General features: G+C 29.6%; 3 protein-coding genes across 8 annotated transcripts in view; 1 reads left to right on the top strand and 2 right to left on the bottom strand.

Moving 5' to 3' along the window:
- Positions 1-421: 421 nt before the first annotated feature.
- On the bottom strand, positions 422-18,860 carry LOC113797131 (semaphorin 5c-like). Of its 2 annotated transcripts, XM_027347464.2 has the most exons (5): positions 18,068-18,860; positions 10,528-10,627; positions 2,808-3,614; positions 1,275-2,714; positions 422-1,203 (listed from the first exon to the last, which is right to left on the bottom strand). In XM_027347464.2, exons 1-5 carry the CDS (start codon positions 18,291-18,293, stop codon positions 654-656), a joined length of 3,123 nt encoding a protein of 1,040 aa, XP_027203265.2. In that variant the 5' UTR covers positions 18,294-18,860; the 3' UTR covers positions 422-653. The 2 variants fall into 2 exon arrangements, with proteins under 2 accessions (XP_027203265.2, XP_075678109.1); XM_075821994.1 differs by lacking the exons at positions 10,528-10,627; positions 18,068-18,860 and adding an exon at positions 9,638-9,675.
- On the top strand, positions 14,031-22,493 carry mRpL32 (mitochondrial ribosomal protein L32). Of its 3 annotated transcripts, none has more exons than XM_075821995.1 (3): positions 14,031-14,068; positions 21,652-21,686; positions 21,755-22,493. In XM_075821995.1, the coding sequence occupies exons 1-3, from the start codon at positions 14,046-14,048 to the stop codon at positions 22,336-22,338; spliced, it is 642 nt and encodes a 213-aa protein (XP_075678110.1). In that variant the 5' UTR covers positions 14,031-14,045; the 3' UTR covers positions 22,339-22,493. The 3 variants fall into 3 exon arrangements, with proteins under 3 accessions (XP_075678110.1, XP_027203267.2, XP_027203266.2); XM_027347466.2 differs by lacking the exon at positions 14,031-14,068 and adding an exon at positions 19,568-19,599; XM_027347465.2 differs by lacking the exon at positions 14,031-14,068 and having other exon boundaries at positions 21,499-21,686.
- rhea (Talin_middle and talin-RS domain-containing protein rhea) overlaps positions 22,426-24,690 on the bottom strand; it is a 23,834-nt gene continuing 21,569 nt past the window's right edge. For all 3 annotated transcript variants that reach the window (XM_075821992.1, XM_075821993.1, XM_027347462.2), the window contains 2 exons: positions 24,005-24,655; positions 22,426-23,770 (listed from right to left, as the gene is read on the bottom strand). In XM_075821992.1, the coding sequence (XP_075678107.1) occupies positions 23,033-23,770; positions 24,005-24,655 (1,389 nt within the window). In that variant the 3' untranslated portion in view covers positions 22,426-23,032. The remainder of the gene's footprint in view (positions 23,771-24,004; positions 24,656-24,690) is intronic.

The following is a 24,690-nucleotide window of genomic DNA, read 5'->3' as shown; positions in this document are numbered from 1 at the left end:
CTCTTTTCGAAAATTTATTATCGTTCATAAAGGAGGATATGATAATATTTTCGCTCATTTTGATATTTTCGCTCAATTATATTTTACGCTGTATAAGTTTTGACAAACCGCCAATATTTGTGGCGATTTTTTCGCCATTGGCTATTTTCTCCACTGGCTATTTTTGATTTGTGGCGATTTTTTAATAAATAAATAAATAGGATTATAATCAATCATCAAATTCGACATCGACAGAAAAAAAACTGTTTAAAATTCATAACTAATTTTTTTTTCCTGTTTTGTTTGCTAAATATCTTTCAATGATGTGTGATGGCCATGACAATTTTCAAGTACAACAACAGGTTGGTTGGATGATGAATTGAATTTTGTCCAAAAATGGCATAAATTTTCATTTAAATTCTCAAAAAAATGATCATTTTATTTACAAAAAGTGTGTGAGTGTATGTGAGAAAAAATATATCATTGAAAAAATAAATACAAATTATTATTTGTTTGATGAGATGATTGTTTTACAATATTTACATTGAACGAAAAAAAGAAAAAGAGTATAAAAATATGAACACGATTGATTCAAAAAAATTTGGTCAGTTTTAAAGTTTCAAATCAAAACCGAGTCCATGAACTTTGGCCATGGATTGATAAATCTGTTCACTTTAATAATTACTATCATCTAATTTAGCACGAAATGATGTTTGTTTTTTCAATGTTGCAACCCTTGTCAATGTTGATGATATATATGGTGATGAACTATTCAATGGCGTTAGAATCCTGTATTTTTCTGGTTCTTCATAAGTGTTTGGTTCACTTGATATCGTATGATTCATCATCATTAAATCATCTGGTTTAGTAAGTTTTTGATCTCTATAAAAACATGTAATCAATATCAGGGCTGTTAAACCAGAACTTAGTATAACGGCAAAAATTGTAGCAATAATTAACATTGTCCAATCATTTAAACTATGATCATGTTTAATTCGTCGATGATAAATACCATTATCATCACTGTTCAGGTTTTGGTTGTTTGATTGACAATATTTTACTTCTTTAAAATGTCCATTACATAATGAACGATCCGATAGATGACAAATACGTTCACGAATCTGTATACGATTATCACCATCATCACCATTACCATTATTATCGCATGTTGACCATTCACTCCAATCCGACCAAATTGATTCATCATCACAGCTACATTGTTTTCTGTAAAAAAAAGAAGGGAAAAATGAGAAATTACAAATTCAAAATTACAAGTTCGTAAAATTACTACTTACATTAAAAAATCTTTTCCTTTAAATCGATATAAATGACCACCACAATTATCACAATATTTTAATGAAACAACACGTTGTTCATGTTTAGGTAGTTCATTATTTTTTACCATTATAATTTCATTACGTTGTTCAACAATTTCATTCATATTTAAATCATTTATAAACCAATCGGTCCATTGAATTGATTTAGATGATGATAAGGATGATGCTAATGATAATTTTTGATTACATTCACATTTAATTGTTTCCAAATATGGTCCTTGACAATAATCATTATCAACAGCATTACCATTAAAATCTAAACATTGTCGGGTACGTTTACTAATTGTTGATTCATTACAATCCATTGATAATGATGAACAATTTGTCCATTCACTCCATGTTGTCCATTGACAATATGGTAGATTATCACATTGACGTTCTTCACGATCATTACCTTGACAATATTTACCATTATTTAATGGTAATGGATTATTACATTGACGTTGACGATATTGTCGACCATGGCCACATGATGGTGAACAACTTGACCAATTTGACCATTCTGACCATTCACCATTACGTGTACAATTTGTTACTTCATATTCAAATCCATCAAAACAACCATTCGTTTGTTGTTGTTGCAGATCGTTTGAATTACAAGGCCGTTTACGACATTTACACGATTCTTGTTGTTGTTCTGTAGTAGATGTAGATTTTAATCCAGTTTCACTACAAGAAAACCATTTAGTCCATCGTCGTGGACAAACAGATTGTTGTTGATCTGATTGTAACCAATTTTCATCTTTTAAATTATTATTCGGTGGTCGTGTACATTTCATTTTAATCTGATTCCAACCACAATATGGATCACCACTTTGTAAACATTCATTTTTATTCAAATATTTATGACATTGATGTATTGATTGACGAATAAATTCATTTTCCGTTCCAAAATAAATGGATTCAGAATCTTTCCAAAATTTCATTGATAAAAATTGATTTTCATCCGGATTGATTAATTGAATTTCATCAATCAAACATGATTCGGTTATATCTGGCCATTTAACATATTTTAATAATTTTCCATCGGTTGTAGCAATAAATATTACTTCAATAAAATCATAAAATTTCGTACGAATCCAATCAACAGCAATGAATTTAAATTGTTCATTTTTAGAAAATATGAATGGTCGTCCATCCAACGGTTGAACAGCGTCATCCATTTGTTGATATTTTGAATTTAATGGTAATTTTGAATAATTTTTTATCGATTGAGTGGTTGAATTCATCGAAGAAGTCGACGATGATGATGATGATTGACATTCAAATACATCATGATTATCATCTTTACGTTCCCATAAATGTGATGATGATGGTTGATAACGGAATGGACCACGAAATGCATTCAATACGGATTGCATTGTAAATACACAAACAGCCGAACCATGAATGGAATTTCTATATTGGAAGAAACGAAAACGCAAAGAAAAGACAAAATGCGTCAAAGAATTTTCAAAATCAAACAAAGAAGAAAAAGAACATTATACTTACGGTGGTGTATTGAAAATAGCATACAACGTACGTGTATTACCATATTCAATAAAATCAACTGATTGTATTTCATCAAAATAAAATGGAAATAAACCAGGTAGTGAACAATTTATTCGTGCTTTTAGAAAAGTTGTCCAACTTTCACGATAACCCGGATCATTCGTACAAACACGACCAATACGTGATACAATATGTTTACCTTGATTTAAAAATTCAACAGCCGTTTCACGAAACAAAAAATAAACATGTTGATTAAATTCAAAACTAAATATAAAATTTGCATCAACACTAATCCAATTTGAATCATGTTGTAAACTTCGGACAACACTTCGTACACTACGACGATCAATATAGGATGCTATTGATGATGCTTTTGTCGATGTTGTTGTTGTTGTTGTTGATGGAACGATTTTAGTTTGTTTAAATATTGATAAATCAATACCACGAAAATCCAATGGACCACCATAGAAAAATTCACCATTCCGTGTTAGCAATGATGTTGTATTCCAATATGGACAATATGGATTTATTGATATACTTTTACTGATAATTTCAAATGAATCACCACTTAAACGTCTTATTTCACATTCCGGTGAATAGGCATTTGTTCCACAGACAAAAATCTGTCGATCTCGATTATTGATTTCATTGGGCATTTCCAATAATGTTGTTATGAAATTATGACATTCTTCCTGTTTCATTCCTTTCATATGGCATTTATTTTTCTTTTCAATTGTTGGCGGTAGAAAATAATCACGTTTAAATGTTGTAGCGAAATTTTTTAGATTTAAAACCAGAATATGATCCCTGTTTGATTGATTGATTGATGAGGAAAAAACAGAAAGAAGAGAAAAAAAGATAAATTAGTCTGGTGTTTACAACAACAACAACAACAATAAATTAGGCAAAAGTGATGAATCAGTGTGAGATAAGGTAGAAATGTGATTGATTGATTGATTGGATAACCTGGGTATATCCAACCGAAGAAAAGAAGAAAAGACATTCATCAAGTTTTCAACGAAAAACAAATGATAAATCTGTGCATGGCTGGTGTTTTGAATTTATTACCACCAGAAAAACTTCATTTGTGTCATTTCAACAACAAGAAAAAGAAAAACACCATTACCTGAATTGAAAGATTTTTCGAAATTCAAAATTCAGAAATTCAATTCAACAATTTTTAAAATAGCACCGAAAAAAATTATTTTAAAAGTTTTTTCATTTCATTTTTCACATCCAACGCAAAATTCAATTCAATTTACACTATAGTTTAACCATATTGTTTGAAAGATGTCATTAAAAAACAACAACATTGTGTTCGGTTATTCAACAGTGGTTGTGGGGTTATATTAATCCAAGTTTTCTTTTTCGGGTTTTTTATCACCATTAATGGACACATTTTTTGGGCTGAATTATTCGGCCAAAACAACACTTCTTGAAAAGTGAAAATTTAAATATACAAAACGTGTGTGTGTGTTTGTGGGGGAGGAAGGGAGGAAAAATCATACGAAGAAAAGTAACTTTTTGGCTTAATTTTCAATTAGATTTTTTTCGAAGATAGCCACCACCAGCATCACAAATGAAAACGCGCCCTGTTTTTGAATGTCGTTCGTTCGTCGTAGAAATATATAGCTCACCATAAATGGTAACAAAACACACACTTTCCGCTTTTAATAATGATAATATTATTTTGGTCGCTGGCAAAATACATTACTTCTAATTGAAACACACACACACAGGAAATCTAATCAATCCACATACTGATTATCTGATCACCACTGATAATAATCATAATAATAATAATAAAAGTATCGATAAAAGTGAATAATGAAAATCAAGAAATCCTAGATGATCATCATCAATGTAATGAGTAAATTTGAATCTATAGATTAGTGTTTTTTGGTTGAACAAAAAAGTCTAAAAATCAATGTGATTGAAAGCAGAAAAATTGGTCCGAAATGTATCAAACAGATGGATGGAAATAAAAATCAATGGCTGTCATTAGCCAAAAAAAAATTGACTTAAGGCAATCATCATCTGATGATAACGACAACAATGATGATGATGATGATTGGCTACTTTCAAATCGAACAAAATGAATCAATTTTTTGTTCACTGTTTTTTTTTTTTTTGGACAAAACTAAAATCCAATAGTAACGATTAAGATTATTGATCCTGATCTGAATGAAATGTTGGGGATGTTTTTTGGCTGAACGCCTTATGATTTGAGGGAGAAAAAAAAATTGATTTGCTCAATACTCAAGTTGAAGAAAAAACCGAAAAAAGTAAAAAAAAGTTGCCTAAAACGATCATCATCATCATTGAATCGAGTTGTTCCTGTAATAACTAATTGGTATACAAAAATTACAATGATGAATGAATGAAATCAGAAAAAAAAAATGGAAAAAAATCAAAAATAAAATCGAGATCAACAACAAGAGAAAAACTTTTTGTTTTATTGAAATGAAGATTCTTATGTCGAAAAAAAACTTTCTTTTTTCATTCAATTTCTACAACAAAAAAAATGAAAAAAAACATCATTCTTTTCTTTAAGCATCTTTTGAGTTATTGTCCTTTATGAAAAGTTTCATTCATTCATTCATTTTATGGTCTAAAAATATCAATGAGCCACACCTGATGATGATCCAGATTTTTTTTTTTTTTGAAGAGAGGGGGCTTACCTAATTATAATTAAATTGTAATTATGTAAAAAAAAACGAAAAAAAACCCAAAGATCTAATTCAATGATGATAACCAGGTAAAATCAAAAAAAAAAAATCCAATTCTAATTTGTTTCAAGAAAAATTAATTCTTTCTTTTACACTGAACCAAATGTTTGACGAACATCATTATCATTACTTGGGTTATCCATAAAAAAAAATCCGATGATTAATGAATATAATGGGGCAGCCATTAAAAAATCAAATATGGTTAATATAGCTGATGATTAGATTTGAGGATAATAATTAAAAAACAAAAAACTGAAATATTGATCTAATAAATAGGAAAAAAAAAGTTGGAGTTTTTCCAAAAAATACATCCTGAAATCAGATATTATCATCGAAAAAATTTCTCTTCAAACACCCACACCTTTGCCTAAGAAGTTTCGGGGGAAAGAAAAAGAAGAAGTTCTTAAATCAAAAGAAAAAAAACCTTAGATCATTTAGCAGCAGCCCGAAAAAAAGAAAAGTGTGCCATAATAACCACCACCATATGACCAACAACAACATGCAGAAAAATATTGATAAATGATATTAGGATTTTCTAAAGTTTTTGGAAAACTTAAGAAGAAAAAATATCTTAAGTTAGTAAGAAGGTTTTCCTCACTTATGATGATGATATTTGATGACTTTTTTTTTCGTTGCCAAATATTCATTTCAAACCAGAAAATCAGAAACAAAAAATTATGTTCGGGTTATCAAATAACAACAAGAAACAAAAATCGTTTTTTCTGGTATGGTTTTCATCAAGAAAATATGGTTGACATGTGTGTGTGTGTGCAAATGACATTTTTGATCATTTGGTTGTTGGTCTTTTGATTACGAATCAACAACAGCATTTAAGCACATGTTTTTTCTTTTCCAAATTTGCCGGTTTCGGTTAATGATAATGACGAAGACTATTGATTTCAAATGAAAATTTTCAAATTCAAAGAAGAAAAAAAAACATGTCAATAACAAATCCAGATGTGAAATTCAAACGAGAAAAAACCATGTTTTTTCCATTTTTGAATTTAAAAAAAAAAAAATGACAAGTGAAGTCAACTTGACGTGATTTCATTATTCAAAATCATAAAAGCACATCCATTATGATGATGATGCTAAATATGTAACCGTTAAACACAAACAAACACAATAATAACCGGAGATATTATTCCATTATTAGGTGGTACCATCATTACATAATAATCTAGGCAACGATGATAATCATCATCATTGAATGAATGAAATGAAATGACTTGCTGCCAATGGCATAATCATCATCTTGATGATGATGATGATAATCGTTTTTTTTTGTTCATTTCATTTATGGAACACACAAACCCCATAACTTGGTTAAAATAGCCGTTTTTTTTGTTGTTGTTGAATGAATTCATCAAGCAACAACAACAAAAAGACAATTTCATTTTCATTTTGCATCATTATTTTCTGTGTATGGCCCACATGCCATAATCTTTTCATTTTTCTTAATGGAACTTTTTTTAGCTTAAGTGTTTTACATTTGCATTATGATGATGTTATGATAATATGATATGTTACATAAACATCAGTTTCAAAAAAAAAAAAAAATGATATTTACATCATCATCATCAAGATTAGGCTTTACTTTCAAAGATTTCTTGATTAAATATCAACTATTTTAACTTATTAACTTTTTTTTCTGTTTTGGGACAAAAATAGTTAAAATAGTGAAAGTAATTTTTGGGTTTCGGAACAAAATGTTGCTCCTCCTAAAAAATGAATGAATGAATTTTTCAACATCCATTGTTCCATTGTGTGACAAAACCAGCAGCCAGGTTTTCTTTTCGTTTTTTTGTTTCAATCCATTCATTTATCCAATGTGAGCTTTGTTGCTTCAAATTCAAATTTTTGTTAATTAATTTGAAAAAAAACAAAAATTTTATAATTGAAAATTTAAAGTGAAAGTTTGCAAGAAGAAGTAAATGTATGACAGCAGAAACAAGACATTTGAATAAATCAATCAATTTCAAAAAAAGACAAAAGACTTTCGAAAGATTCGATTTGATCCAATTTTTTCGATCCAAACGATTATTTCAACACAAAACACAAGCTGAATTGAAAAATACAAAATACAAGGGAGGGCGAAACATAGACAGAAGCGCGATAGTGAGATCGATGATCAAAATGATTATTTCATTTTTTTCACTGTTGAAACAAAATTATTATTGATCTAGTCCAGTGATTCTCAACCTTTTTGTTGTCGCGGCACAATTTTAGAATTTTTAAATATATAACAGTTGCATTTTCAGAATTTCGCGGCACACCAAAGTGCCGCGGCACACGGGTTGAGAATCACTGATCTAGTCCCTTGGACATTTTCATTCAGTAACAAATATATCGTTGTTGTTTCTTCCCTCCACAACAACACACAACAACAACAAAACTCGTTTGAACAAGATTCGAATTCGAACGTTTCGATTCGAATCGACTATTATAACAGCATTGATACCAAGTATAACTGTGCATTTTTTTCGAGCAAAAACAAACTTTTTGAACTTTTTTTCTTTTTTGATTTTCTTCTGATTGTTGTTAATTTCAAGCTCATTTACCCATTGCGAATCTCAATTATCCATCATCATCATTATTATGTGCACGAATTGAGAAAATCTTTTTTGTAATAAATTTTCCAACTGGTCAAACGGTCACACACGGGTACCCCCTCCAGAAAAAAAAAGCGAGCAAATAAAAAACGTGCATTGTGTTCATCACCTTTTTTTTGAGAATGGAAAGACGATATTTGATTCTTTTCTTAAAGAAAATAAAGAAAGAAAAAATCTGGGACCAAAAAATCAAATTTGTTAACCCCGTTGTTGTTTGATGATGATGACATGTACAGGGTGTATTCACCATTAAAATGACCTTGAATATCAAAAATACCCTTCCTTTTTAAACTAATAAATTTTCAAACAAAATTCAAAACCTTGAAATTTATTAGTTTTCTGGACAATCCTTTTTTATTATTATTTACCAAAACTTTTTTTGTCCTGTTGTTCATTTTCTATTGAAAAATCGATCAAAAATCACAGAAAAAGAAACAAACAATATCAAGGAGCGACTATATCGACTATATTGGCGAGAAAAAAATAATGTTACAATTTTCTTTTCCCAAAAACAGAACAGAAAAAACAAAAACATTGTCAATAATCATTGTCCAAGTCTAGTTTTCTCATCTTTCGTCGTCTATCATTCACTATCTGATCAATATTTACCATCATCGAATGATTGTGGCCTATATATAAAAAGATAGCAACAAAAAAAAACGAAAATGAAGTCACTTTTTTTTCATTAACATTTTGCACAAATAAACACACACAGAGATATCGCTCAACAAGTGTTAAACAGCTTTGGATTGAAGCAAACAAAAACTGAAAATGAAAAAAACTTTGGCCCTCGATGATGAAAAAATGATTAACTTTTTTTTCGATTTTTGCAAATCAAGATCAAGAATTTCTAGGATTTTTGTTTTCTCTCTGTCCAAGACAAACAAACAAATTGATCAAAGTCAAGGACAAGTATCTGTCTCTAATGCAGAAAATAGTCAACAAAATTGGACATTTTCTGCCTTTTTAGATAAACATAGAAAATGATGATGATGGTACTAACAAGAACGATGATGACCATAGCAGCAATAAACATAACAAGATAATATTTTGGACAAACAAACATTTGCGATCAAATATAATCAAATCAAATAAACAAACAAACAAAAATGGATAAATAACGCTATATGGCTGGTGAACACATCTTTGATATTCTAGTCCAGTTCAATGCAAACAAACAAACATATTTGGATCAGATGGAAGAAAATTTCCAAGGCAAAAAACATGTTTTGAAATAAAATCCCCATAAAACAAATTGAACATTGAAAATGAATCGAATATGAAAATCATCAAGTAAGTGATGAATATCATCATCATCATCTTTTAAACGACGGTAAAAACGGGTAAAGTATATCATTACATCATTGAGAAAGAAGGAAAAAGTTTTTCCCGTTTAAAATTTTTCGCTTGTTATCATTGAATGATGAATGTTTTTCTGAATGATAAGATATTTCATCTGGTCAAGTAATTTTTTTTCTTCTATTTTTACCTTACTGGTCTCAAATCAAACATCACACACAAGTATTTTGAATTTGAATCGGTCAACTTATCACAAGTTGATAAAGTACACTAAGGTCGATCTCAGGTTTGATATCTCAGGTAAGTACCGGATAAATAAACGGGTTAAATATTATGCAAATATTATGCAAATAAATTTCTGCAAAAAAAAAAAAATTCACACAGCTTAAAAACGAAGAAAAAAACCGAAACTAAACAAACACTGCAAAATTTAAAATTTATTATCATCATCATCATTCAATCCAACGATGATCCGATAACAGAGATAAGTAGAAGAAGAAGAAGTAAAAAAAGGTCAAACGAAAATTATAATAATTTGTTGTTGTTCCAACAACAACAATATTGGTCATTACAATTTCATAACATTTCTCCAAGTCTAACTTTGTGTGTGACTCTTCTCATTTAAATATTAAATGATTATGGATGTAAACACGCAGCAAAGTAAAAAGCAAAAATGAAATTACTAATTAAGGTGCAATTTGAATGCAAGTTTTTTCTTTAAAAAAAATGAAAAATAATTAACATTTTTTTTGCTCGTTCATTTCATTCATCAATTGAAAAGGATTTTGAAAATTTTACAAAATGAAGATAAAGCAGAAGAGCAGCAGAAATACTTAAAATCCAATTTGAAACAAGAAAATCATGCATGTGGCATATACAAATTGATGATGATGATATGACACGATAATGATGATGATTAACATTGTCGAAATAGTCATCATAATAATTATCATTTTTGTAATTGAAAAAAAAAGTTATAGCTAGGTCAGCTAGTGAGCATGCGCGTTATTCATTATATGATTAATTAGTTTTTTTAGATGAAAGTGATGATGATGATAAATTGACAAACAGAATACATACCTTGCACCAACAAAAATTTTTAAACGATTTGCATCAAATAACATTGGTTTATAATGTTTAATTTCTGGATGTGAATATCGTTCCAAATCATTATCCAAATCTAAATAAACAGAAAAAAAGTGTGAGAACAAAATCAATTATCAAACGGAAAAAATATGAGGGGGAGGGGGAAATTTAAATGTACGAAAAGATTCACAAAAACATTTCTTTCATTTCCAAATAATCATCATTATCATGTGAACATGTCATTGATATTTTTGCTGAAAAATTATCATTTTCATGGTTCCTGTTCTAGTTGTTGATGAATGTATTTTTTCTTTTAAAAATTCAATAGAGAGAGGATCCAATGTTTTTTTTTTTTGATTGAATCAAATTAATTGATTTGAATAAAGTAAACAACAAAAAAAACCAAAAAATCCACCAACCAAATCAATGTTGGTGGCGTAAATGAGGAGATTTTCAACGAAAAAACCAAAGAAAAAAAAACAAAATTTTCTGATCGGTTGAATGGACAATGATGATGAACGCCAAAAAAGATTTAAAAAATCAATTGAAAATCGGGGTCGTTCATAGATTTGAAACTTTTCAAACAAGCAAAATGAAAAAATCCTTATTTTTTTCCTTTTCACAAAAGGTGTTCAAATCAATAAAAAAAAACAGGTAAAGTGCTTTTGCTGCACCCAATAGCCAACCAGCCAGCCAATATTTGCTAATCAAAAAAAAAGTTTCAAAGACGACCCTTTTCAAGACAAGAAAATTTCTATTTTTTCAACCGATAAAAAAAATTGGACCAATAATCAATCAATCAATCATTTTGAATGAGATTTTTATTTTTACTTTTTTTTTGCTAACCCTTGGTTAGTCTTGGTTAGTTTTTTTTGGTGAAAACGTCAACAGACGATAATAATGATTATTATTGGAAAAAAAAATTTTTTGATCTAGATTTTATTGAAAAATAAAATCTATTATTATCGAAACAACGGTCAACGGGTTGATTGATTAAATGAAAAGAATGGACGAAAGACAAGGACAATTTGATTGAAAAGAATTCAATGAAAATTCTCATATCAATTACGAAAGTCTGTATGGTGGTGGTGGTGGTTATTCAATTGAAACTTTTTTCTGTTGAAAAAGCAGAGCAAGCAAGCATCAATCAGTTCAGTTCAAATTTTTTTTCACTCGGTCACAATGTTATGGATTTTTTTGTTTTTGTTTTTTGTTTTTCAATCGAAACAAAAAATCCAAAAAGGGATGCCAATTTTCATTTTCGTTTTTTTTTTGTTTCAAAATTGAAATTTTTTTTTCATCGTTTCAGCGTGAAAAACAACAAAAATTTTCCAAATGGAAAAAATGCTATTGGCAAACTCTTTCTCTGCGAAAAAGAAGTCAGATTAGACAAAACAAACATTGGTGGTGGTGGTGGTGTTGAACGTTTTGAACTTAAACTTTTTAAAAAACAAATCAATGGCTTTAGCACCATGGCCATGCCTTTTTCCTCTGATATGTTTTGGCATCTTAAACTTGGAAACAACAACAACAAGAAAATATTCAATTTTTGATTGATAATCGAATCGAATCTGAAGAAGAAAAAAAATGTTTCGTCATATTTATTGATTGAATCCTATCAATCTCTCTCGCTAGCTGACTGACACACACTCCCCAATCAACAACAATAGAATTTTCTTTGATTTTCATATTTGTCATTTGTCGTTTTGGGAATTTGTTCGATGAAAAAAAGTCTATTACTTTTTTCAATTGTTTTTTTTCGAAAAAATTATCAATTTCATTTCATTTCGTTTCACAATCATCATTATGATAGAAAAAAATCCTTCTTGATCTTCTTATTATAATCTATATGCAAAAAACAACAAAAAATGGAGGAAAAATCGAGGAAAAAACAACAGCGCAGGTAAACGAATGGACAACAACAGGAGAAAATCCGGAAGCAAATAGGAAAATCTGGAGAAAAAAAAACAAAAATATTGACAAAATCGATAGATTTTTTTTTCAGGTAAAAACAAAACGACAACAAAAACGAACGAACCAAACCCGATAATAATCATCAACCAGAAGAAAAAAAACGATCAAACCACCAATCATTATTCGTTGTTGTTGTTTGGCCAACAACAACAACAAAAATGATAATGATAATAATCATCGGGTTGTTGTTGTTGCAAACCCAAAAAAACAAAACAAAAGAATAATGTTTTTTTTTTTTTGCTTTTTTGCCTGTCAGCAATTTGTTTGACAGATTTTTTTTTGTCGATTTTTGACAGACAAATCGAAAAATCGAGAAAAAAAGAGAGAAAATCCTTCCATGTTACATCGGATGATGATGATAATGTTTGTTTGTTTGCTTGTTACCGTTGTTTTCATTTCGATCATCATCATCATCGGATGTTGATGATCGAAAAAGATCTAGGGATATATCATTATTATGCACTGTGTGTGTGTGTGTTTATACGTGTTATGTTCGATCGATTGATCGACTATTTCAACAACACCGGAACCAAAAAAAGAAAAAAAACAGCCAAATGAAATGTTTCACGGGTGAAATGATTTTCATTCGTTTGTTGTTGTTGTTGAAAAATGAAAAACTATAACAACAATCATCATCAATAACTTGAAGAAAAAAAAACATGATGATTATTGTGGATATATATGATAGATTGGATTGTCAAAATGTAACAACAACAATAACAACAAAAAAACATTCAGAAATTATGTAATCATCCCCAACAAACATCCATCCACAAACATTGTCCAAATTTGAATAATTTGTAAAGGCAGGCAGGCAGTGGTTTCGAAATACTTTTACTTTTTGCTGTTTTGTTGTTTGAGAATCATAATATTTCATAATTTAAGGAAATGTAGCTGCTGCTGTTTAGGGCTGATTTTTCCAGTTTTTTTCTAGTTTTTTTGTTTTTTGTTTACTGATCATCATTTTGTTTTATCGGGCAGAAAAATTTCCCGAAAAAAAACAAAAACAAACAGTAAAATTGAAATGGAAAACAAAACAAAACAAAAAATGACATCAATGACAAACGATAAACAGAGAAAAATTTTTGTTTTGTTTTTGTTTTCACCAGAAGCATCATTATTATCAGCATTTTCAAATATTTCCAGCAATATTTCCAATGTGCTCAACCCAAATGGAAAACAGAGAAAAAAAACTTGTTGATTATCGACGATAATCATTCAACAACAACCTTATCTTTTACCACCCAACAAAAAAAATGAAACGATATCAAATCCAAAAACAAAAAAAAACTTAGTTGTGTGTATATAGTCATATTTCTATGTAAACAAACATACATCATAATAATCATCGAAGAAGAAAGAAAAACAAAGATCTTGATCAATGATTGACTGATCAACAACAATCAAAACATTACATTTTTTTGTTTTGTTTTAGCCATAAACTTGTTGTGGTTGCATACAACCAAGAAAAAATATATAAAACATCTTAAGCGGACATCTTCAAAAAAAAAAAGAAAAAAAAAATCACAAAAAGTTTGATGTTTACGATAACAACAACCAGGTAAAATATATGCAACAGGTAACCACTATAACCACCTTCCTGACAACCTGTTTGTGTTTGTGTTTGTTTGGTTTAGGTCGAGATATATATGCGAAAAAAAATCAAACAAATAAACCGAAAAAAATGACAACAGTATCGACGGAAGTAAATAATAATAATAATAATCAAAAGTATGCTGCTGTGTAAATAGACTTTTTTCTGAAAAAAAACAAAGCGAATAAAAGACACACTTGTGTTGAAATAGACAATAATAATGATGGGCGTTGTTATATGTCCGGTCTGTATTTGAATTGAAAGAAAGAATAATTTCTATTTCAACCCAATCGATCAATCAATCAATCAAACCGAACCAAAAACAAGGTTATAATCATCATCATCTTATCAGATCTTTTTTTGGATAAAAATAATGAGCACTAAAGATAACAAGCAAGCAAAAAATCGGAATCAAAAAAACATTTTTTATCGGCTAAATCTACCCAAAATGCAACTTTTTTCTTTCATCATCATTATCGAAACAAAGTCAGACATTTTTTTTTCGTTTGTTTACATTGCAAAAAGTCATTGCCATCATCATTTCATTTTCGTCTCAAATTTTTTGTTGTTGTTTTGGCTACTGTTTTTTTTTCGATTGATTATCAATCAATCAATCAAAAACAAGTCCCCAAAAATAGAAAGTTATTTTGACAATTTTCAGTCAGATATGATCTGTCTATCCTGATCAATCATATCAATAAAAATGAATATTCCGGGCCATAAAGGGTTTTGCTAATTGAATTTTTTGTCTTCGGTTCGAGACGATTGTTTCAAGGTTTTTTTTCGAAATTTGTCGTCAGTTTTCGACGAAATAAATTGCCTGAAACAATCAGTCAGTCAGTCGCCGTATTGTCGTCCCAACATGTAATGATACAATCAACGGACAATATTTGGTCAAATCGTGACCAAAAACAACAAAACAACAAAAAAAAAGACATTCAAGGTAACTCAGGGTTGAAAAACTGAAATGATAATTTGGATGGACTTTTTTTTCTTCTTCTGGTTGCTGTTGTTGAATGATTATGTAATTTTGCTATGTAATAGTGTTAATTATACAATTTCTGTTGTTGTTGTTGAAATGATGATGTCTTCTATGAGAATAATGGGATAATTTTTTTTTTGTTTCTTTTCATAAATGAAATTACATTTGGTTGGTTACTTGGTTACATCTCTCAACAAAGCTGACATAAAAATTATTATCTTGATAAATGATCAAAAAAAAACTGAATCATAATAATTCAACCAAACAACAACAACAAAAAACCAGACTAAACAACAACAACAAGTTCTGTCCATATTAACCCTTTTTTTTCCATTTCATTTCATTCGGTTATATTAAACACGCAGGTAGACTTTGAACATCATCTTTGAATGTTGATGTTTTATTGTCACGGCTTCTTCGTTTTTCAGGTTCAGGTTTTTTTTCTGCTTGTTTCAAATCACAATGACACATTAGGTAATCTTTTCTTTTCTGTATGAATCATATTGATAAAAAAACTTTTATGTAAAAACAGCAGCAGCAGCAGCCAAAAAGATTTGATAGAACCTGTTATGTTACCTGTTACCTGCTTGCTGTTGTTGTTGTCGGTGACGCATCAATGAAATTAAAAAAAAACTGATGCGGCACATTAGATGATAACGATGATAATGATGCTAATGAAAAAAAAATTGCAGCATCGTTAATATAAATGATGATGAGAAAAAATTTTTTTTTCTTCTATTTCTACCTGTGTTTGTTGTTCAGTCATGTTTTTTTTGAAGACCTTGAGTCATCATTATCATCAGTTTTATCTAAAGAAACTCTTCTTTTTTTCAATTTTTATTTCCATTTCTATCCAAGTGATACCTTCATCATCATCATCAAGGATGACGAAACCAGTATCGTTTGTTTGACAGTTTTTTTTTCAAGCAAAAGAAACTTGAACTTTTTAAATGTTTGCAAAAATCTTTTTCAAATGATGTGATGTGATGTGATATAATCATCAAACAAACGCATGTCCTTGATGATCAAATCTCAAAAGGTGGTACCAAAAAGGTTCACCACCTGAACAAAAACACCACCACCTGAACATTGAAAACACCTGAATCCATAAATTGAACCGGTTGATGACTAAAACAACCACAACCCTGAACAACAACAACAACCGAATGATTTCTAGTCTAGATCACTGATAATAAAAAAAGAAAGGAAAAAAGAAAGGTACCCTTTTTTTTCTTTTATTTTATGGCCAATTTTCTACCTTTTTTGATTGTTATGATTTGATTAATCATCAACAACAACAAAGAAGATAATAAAACTTACTAACATCATGTTTTATGTTGAAGAAAAAAAATGGGTGATGTGTGATCACATCAACTTTGGTTCAACCTAACCCAATCAATCAAACAAACAAACAAATAACATAACATTCATCATAATCATCATTCATTCATGATTCATCAATCGAATCATTTATGAATCATGAATGAATCATCGATTGATCGATCTTGATTGATACCGATTTTTTTTTCGTGTTCGAGTCGAAATATTAGATCGATTTTTTCTTTTCTTAATCAGATAAAATCATCATTATGATTAGTATTTATAGATAGACAGGATTATCCTATTTTTGACATTGATTGGCATCCTTTTATCATGTTTCGCTTCGTTTTTTGGGTTTGATTGACAGTCGACCGGATTTCTTTCTGAAAAATTTTCTACTTCTTCGGCAAGAAAGAGAGAGAGAGAAAGATTTATCTTGATCTTGAAAAAAGTTAGTTTCTGTGTAAAGATTTTGATTTTTAATTTAAATTTTAACTGAAAAATAAAAAAAAATCACAGGGAATGAAAAACCAAGGAAGCCATTTACAAGAACACAAACGAAAAGATTAAAGTTTTAGAAAATTATCTTCAGTTAATCAATGGGGAAAAAAAAGAATTAATATCCAACGAAAAGTGAGAAAAAAAAGAGAGATAAAAATTCAAATGAAACGAAAAAAGGTTTTCCAAATAAAGATTTTGCGGTCTTCGAAAATTTGTCAAAAATCTTTCTCCACAAGACCCTCATTTATCCATCATCAATCGATTCTGTGATGATAATGTCGGTCGAACGACGCATGGTCTGTTTTCCATCATCATCATCATCACACCATAATCCTAAAAAAAATTATCATTTTTTTCGTTCATCACTTAATTGCTTTTTTGACAAAATGATAATCATCATCATCATCGATTTAATCGTAATCAGTTAATGTTTATCATTATCATTTATAAAACCAGCAACAAATGTATTTTACTGGTATGTTTTTTTCATTAGAAGCCAGAAAAAAAAGACTTGAAAATGATAATCATAATCATAAAGTAAAGTAAAATGAAAATTATCATCAAAGATTTTTTATTTATCTACCACCATCACCAACATTATAATGATATTTTTTTTCTCCAATTGAATTGATATAACTTGTTGCTTGCTTGTTTTATTTTTGTGTTTTTTCTGGTGATCCGATCGGATCTTATTTGAAATGAAACAAAAAAAACACTTTCTTTGTTTATTCTGGCTCACTATTATGAGCTGATAACGAAGGAAATATTAACCAAATATTACCATAGTGAAAAGAACTTATCACTCCAAAAGTGAACTCAATTAAATCTCTGGTTGACTTTTTTTGTTTTTGGATCGAAAATAATAATAACAAAAATCAGGTAGCATTTTTTTTTGGTTTCAAAAAATCCATCAATCAATCAAGATGGAAAAGTTTTTTTGTTTGTTGAAAATCATAGCGAAAAAACCTTAAGTGAGAAACATGAGCAATTTTCCGGGAAAATCAAAAATTTTTTTCTATTTGCTTCGTTAATTTTATGATTCATAATATATATTTGATTTCCGTCGTTACTAAAGACAAATATTGCATTTTTTTTTCTTTTCCGATTGGAAATTTTCTTGGAAATCGACCAAAAACAACAACAAAAACATGCAATAAACTTACTTTTAGCAAATGAAGAAATAATGAATAAAAATTGTATTAATAAGAAGAGAAATATTTGATGATGATAAAGATGAAATGATGATTTAAAAATAAATTTCTTTCTCGTTGTTGTTGACATTTTTGTTAAGGTGATGAACTTTGGCATCGTTAATTTTGTTGAAAGTAAGGATGATGATAACAAAGATGACAAGTTGTTGTCTTTGTTGTTGTTTTCCATACTTGTCATGCTTGGATCATCAAATGATGAAGGAATTTAAATTTAATTAACAAACAAAAAGACACGGAAATACATTACACCCACACATGTAAACAAAATCAAAAAAATAAACAAAAAAACGAAAAACGTTGATTAAAAATTTGCCAATACGAATTTTCAGAAAAATCAAGCTTTTTTGGCGCGTATTTTATTTTCGAAAAAACCAAAATTCAAAATCGAAAAATCAGATTCTCTCCCGGGTTGATCCAAATGTGGATTATCTCTACATTGAACAACAACAACAACAAAGATGCGCGCGTAAATAACAAAAACCAAATTTCAAAAAAAAAAAAGTTTTTCGGGTACAACTTTGAATGAAACAACGACAAAATTTGAACTGAAAATAATGTTCAGCTCACTTCATTTCATTGTGAACGACACGACCAAGAACATTTTGTTGTTTTGGAGAAAAAAAAACTTTTAATGTTTTTGTAGCAACGGTTGTTATTCAGTTACAACAACAACAACAACAACAACATAGACGTAAAGCCCAATGAAAATGTTGGAGATAAATGCTGCTGCTGTTGTTGCTCAAAAACAAAATCCCAACAATATATGACCATTTGCGATGATAAATGCGGGTAATAAACGACGAAAAACATAGTGGTCTTGAGTCATGATACAGACACAAGTGTTTTCTTTTACCATTTTGGATTGTGGATAACACACAGTGAGAGAGAGAATGAAAACTTGTTGCTGCTGTTGACGATGATAATGGTGGTGGTGGTTCGATGTTGATGGCTCTTCACGAAATCTTTTTTTTTTCTTCATTCGAATCGTTCTCTGTTCTGAAGATCTGTGTTCTGTATTTGCTGCTGCTGCACCTTTGTTTTTTGTTCAAGAAAAAAAAAGATTCAAAGTCTGAATGAGAAAAACTGGATGGACCAAAAAAAAAAAGCGCGGGCGAACGAACAAGGTTTTTTTTTCACTATTCAAATTTGGTCATATAACGCGCGCACTATGACCTTTCTTTCTTTTTACCTTATCTTTCTTGTTGTTGTTGTTGAACGAATTTGGTTTGATCTTTGCTGTGTTTGGTGTGGCGTGTGTTTGTTTTATATGTTTAAAGAAGAAGAAGAAAATAAACGGGAAGGAAACAAAGCAAAAAAACCTGGTCCTACCTGTACAAACATAACCTAACCTTGTGCCAACATAGTCATTGTGTGTGTGTTTGTGTTTGGTTTATTGGCGAAAATCAGGGGGGTAGTTCGATCGTCGAGTAACAACACTTAAGAAGAAAAAAAAGCCATAAGAACACTATGGTTAAACACAACAGGTGTGTGTGTATGTGTGTTTCATTATTTAATAATACCTGGGTTGTTTGGTTGGTTGATTTTTGATAGGTAAAAAAAAAGTACACAACATATAAAAAAAACTCCTGCTGGTCTATATGTTCAATATGATTATCATCATCATCATCGTCTTCAATCAATCTTTGTAATAAGATAAAGTACATAATGGTAAGGTCTGGTAATCATGAAAAACGACGACGACGACGATGATGACCACGAATTCGGCTCGTAAATTATCGTTATTATTTTATTTTTTTTTCAACCATATGGCCATCATTATTTGGTGGACCTTGGATCCAAAGAACAAACGACGAAGAAATTTACTTTGAAAGAAGCCCGAAAATGATATTCGAAAGAATTAGAAATTTTCGTTGCAAAAAACGAAAAAAAAAGGAAATCAAAGATAATTATTCTTCGATTCTAATCATAACATTCGAAAAATCGAATGTTATGATTACAGTCATCTCTCTCTCTCTCTCTCGTCTTGTTTTTTTTGATGACATTGGATAATAATCATCATCACTAATCATCCATATCAACAATTTTTTTGTTTTGTTTTGTTTTGTTTGTCACAAGAAATTATTATTATCATCATTTTTTTCTACTTTTGATTTAATAATGATGATCATGTTACCTGTTGTAAATGATAAATAATAAAAAATGTGTCCATATAATTATCAAAAAAACATGGATATTGTGGATGTCAACCTAGGTATGATGATGATAATAAAAATGTTTTTGTTGTTGTTGTTTATCGAATCAGAGAAAAATACATTTGATGGGAATGATGCTAACTTATGACATTTTCTCATGGCCAAGACCATGATACAGAATTTTTTTTAATTTTATTTTTGGTGTGTGTGAATCTAACCTAGGTAGGAAAAAAAACTCAAATTGTCATCATCAACAACAATAATGACCATGTGACTTAAATCGAAAGTGATGGTTGGATGTGTAGATGACAACGGATCAGGATCCACTTGTGTGTTTATAGCGCGTACACTTGAGAAAAAAATCATTTTTAATGTTTGTTTGTTTTTTTCGTAAACGATGATGATGGTTATGTCAATATAGAAATTTTTTTGTTTTGTTTTTCCTTTTTTTTGGGTCAAACGAAATCAAAAATTGCACGAAGAGTAAAAAGACAATAGATTTTGGATAATGTTTGCATTTTTGATTTTGATTTTTCAATGTGACGATAATTTTGATGACAATTTTGTTTGTTTGTTTGTTTGTTTGTGTTTAGTTCAGTTCAGGTCAAGACTTTTGAATGTTGGATTGAATGATTGAAAACAAACAAACATTTAGCATTCATTTCATCCTTTGTTTTCAATTCATTTCATCATTTTAACTACGACGAGGAAAGAATTTATAATGAATTTATTATTAAAAAAGTTAATTATTTTATGATTATAATGGTGGTGGTGGAATAATTTTATCTCTAAAAAAGCAATTCTTTTTTACAAGTGTTATCATTAATCATTTTATTAGCTGTTTTTTTAGTTTAGTTATTTTTTTTTTTGGTCAATTGACATTGATCCGGTCGATGACATAATCAAATGTAATTTTCCACCGAAAACTGTTGATAATGATTTTTTTTTGTTGTTGATGAAAAACAGACCTTGTTGAGCTAATAATGACTATGGATTTCCAAATAAGGAATATTTATCATCAACAACAACAACATTGATGATTGATGAGATAAAGCAATGACATCGATGAGATGGGTGTAAATTATTTTACAAAATTTTTTTTTTTTTCGGGAAAAAATTTTCAAATTTGAATTTTCTCTCAGTGCCATCTACAGGATTCGAATGTAAAAATCAATGAAAAAGTTTTTTTTGGAAACTTTTTTCATTTTTGTTCAAAAGAATTTTTCCCGTAAATTTCATATTCACATGTGTGTTATTTTGCTGAAATTTTTAAAATTTTTAATTTTTTTTGAAAAAAAATCAGTAAAAATAAAAAAAACAAAATATGAATCGTTTTGCTGCTTTTGCTAAAAATTTATTTCTAACAATTAAATATCATCATAGAATTTCCAGATTCAATTTGGATCATTTTTTTGATCGTAAGTGCTGTGGTAAAATCATTTTCTTTTCTTGATTTTGTAAATTTTTTCATTCATTCTCCCTTCAGATACTTCTCCAGCAGCAATCCAGATTGTTCAATTATCTCTGCCCGGTGCCACATCATCCACATCACAATCAACATCGATCAATGAATTAATGCAAGATGGTTTATTGTGGGGAGTACCGAAAAAACGAAGAACCGCTGAAAAACGTTTACATCGTCGATTTGGTGTGGAAAATTATCCGGATTCGGCAAAAATTTTACGTACACGAAATGATCTTGTTGTTTGCGAACGTTGTGGTGATCATCACGAATATTATGCCATATGTCCAACATGTTATTCAAAAGTAAAAGAAGAAACCAAACGTATGCAAGATCAATTACGTCAACAAACAAATCCATTACAACCAAAAGAAAAGGATATTTTATTTCGTTATGAAAATGAAAAAAATGATGAATCTTTTACTAGTCAACAACAACAACAACAAAAAAATGAATTTTTTCAAATTATTGACATTGATCATCCACGACCACAATGGTTTAGTAGAAATTTAATGATAAAATCAACCGGATCAACAAATTATAATCCAAAAGATGTTATTATGGATCCAAAAGATTTAATTTCAAATAATAAAAAAGATGAAAATTGAATTCGCATTGTCCATTCATCATTCATTGTTATTCATTCATCTCGTTCGTTCGCCATTATTCAAATCAAATTGCATTTTTTAAAAAAATTTTCAATGATAAAATGATAATTTAATTAAATTCAAAATAAAGAAAAGAAAAATCTTAACAAATATTATTAATGGAAAATATAATCGTTTTTTTTTGTTTGGCTGATTTTTTTTGAACAAAATTAGACAAGTTAAATTTGTTTTTTGTTTATTTCAGGGGGGGTTATAACAGAATTTTGTGATATGATGATTTTAACACAATTTAAAAAACAATCGTTTATTATGTAAAGATAGATATTTATCATTGTAAAAGTTCTTTTGGTTTATAAGATTTTGTTGTTGTTGATACTTTAGGCACTTTTTGTTTCAAATTTTCAAGTGTTAATGTTTTTTGGCAAAGAATTCAATAATTTTTTTGGTAAAGAAATAAAATAAAAAATTTGTGCGTCAAACGAAAAAAAGAAAAAAAAATATTTGAAAATGAAAATATTCGGATGTGTGGTAGTTGTTGATGAATGAATATATGGATGACTAAAACAAGGCAACAAAGTAAAATGGCAAAAGTTAAATAATAATATATTATATTTATGTGTGTCACAAGTAAGTTAACAAAGTATCGATTAAAGGTCGATCGATTTTGTAATTTGTATTGATTGATTGATTAATGTTAATTTTCTTGATGAAAATGATGAGGATGATTATGATTGAATGTTTGTTGTTGTTGTTGATCTTGTTGTTGATAATAAGTATTATTAAATTGTTGTACCGAAGTGAAACCAAAATCTTTTTCATCTGGTGGCCTATTACCATATTTGGCACGATTAATTGCAGCCAATTTTTCCCTAGCTTCAACTAATTCTCTTTCTTTTTTTAATATTTCTTCACGTGCAACAATTTCCTGTGTAATTCCTTGTACACGACGTTTACTAATGATTAAATTTTGTTCTTCTTCTTGTTCGATTGCTTGTTGTGCTGCACGAACCAAATTATCCGTTGCTTTTTTCACTGCATTTCCGGCTGTTTGTAATCGTTTCATTGCCTGTGATTCAGGATCAGCTTTAACTTTACAAGCAACCAATAATTGTGCAGTTGAACTTGCTACTTGTTTTGCAGCTGAAATTAATTTCTCTTCCGATGCTTGTCCAAGAACTAAAGCATTTGCAGCTTCAACTAAACTATGTGTAGCAGCAGCCACGTGTCGGGAAGCCGAAATTAATCCTTCAGACCATTGATCATCATCGGAAAATTGATGAACACCACCACCACCATGTGCATCAACTTTACCCGTTGCAACTAATTCTTTTTGGGCATTTGATGCAGCCCGAATAAGCATTGCTGTTGCCTGTGCAATCGATTTAGCCGCTTCCAATATGATTTCATCAAAATTCAGATCTTCATCGGGAAGCTGTAATGAGAAAAATCAATGAATTAATGAATCAATCAATCAAAAGTCAATCGATAAAAAGTCACAAATAAACACAAAATGGATGAATCAAATCAAAACGTTTGGATTATATGTCTGATTCTTGGTTGATTTGTATAGCATAAGTACAACCAAGAATATCAAACATATCACCAAAAGAATGATTAAAAGTGATGATAAAAATGATAGATTTTTTTTGTTGAAGTTTTGACTTACCTTAATACTATCGATACGTGGTTGAAGATTGGCAAGTTTTTTGGCTGCTAAATCAATTGATGATGCAGCACCTAGCAATTCATTTTCAGCAATAACAGTTGGATCTTCCGGATCAACCCAATCAACATTTTTTAACATTTCAGCTAATGATACAATTTCGGTAACCGATGCAGCAATCGTTCGTGACATTTGATATAATTGTTGTTTAACATCGTTTACATTTGTTGGACGTTGTAGAATATGGAAAATAATTTTCAATAATTGTTGATAATCATATGAACATTTTTTTCCAGCATCTAATATTCGTATTTTTATCTCTTGATTATCAGCCAACAAAGCAGCTGATTTACACACCTGTAACAAATCATGAATAGCTTTTCGACCCATATTTGCAACAACAATAATATCATCTTGTTGTCCACTAGTACCAGCAGCAACAGCTTTTGCTGTTGCCATTGTTACCGGTTTGGTTGCTCGAATTAAATGTTCCGGTGTTACATCTTGATTAATATACATACTACCACTATCATAGCTACGGATTTCACCTTCAATTCCATCGATTGTTGCTTCCAGTGCACGTGTTCCACGTTGTTGTTCATCTTCTACTGTTTTTACTGTTTTTAATAATGATGTAACGTTGGTTACCATTACCTGTAATCAGCCAAAGCAAAAAACCAAGTTAGAAA

The sequence above is a fragment of the Dermatophagoides pteronyssinus genome, unplaced genomic scaffold (assembly GCF_027571235.1).
Source record: "Dermatophagoides pteronyssinus isolate colony J.1.1.1.1 unplaced genomic scaffold, Derpt_VIB-CSIC_2022.12 sq0014, whole genome shotgun sequence".
NCBI classification, from domain to species: Eukaryota; Metazoa; Arthropoda; class Arachnida; order Sarcoptiformes; family Pyroglyphidae; genus Dermatophagoides; species Dermatophagoides pteronyssinus.
Note: the sequence above shows the minus strand (reverse complement) of the source record. Positions and strands in the feature narration are given on the sequence as shown.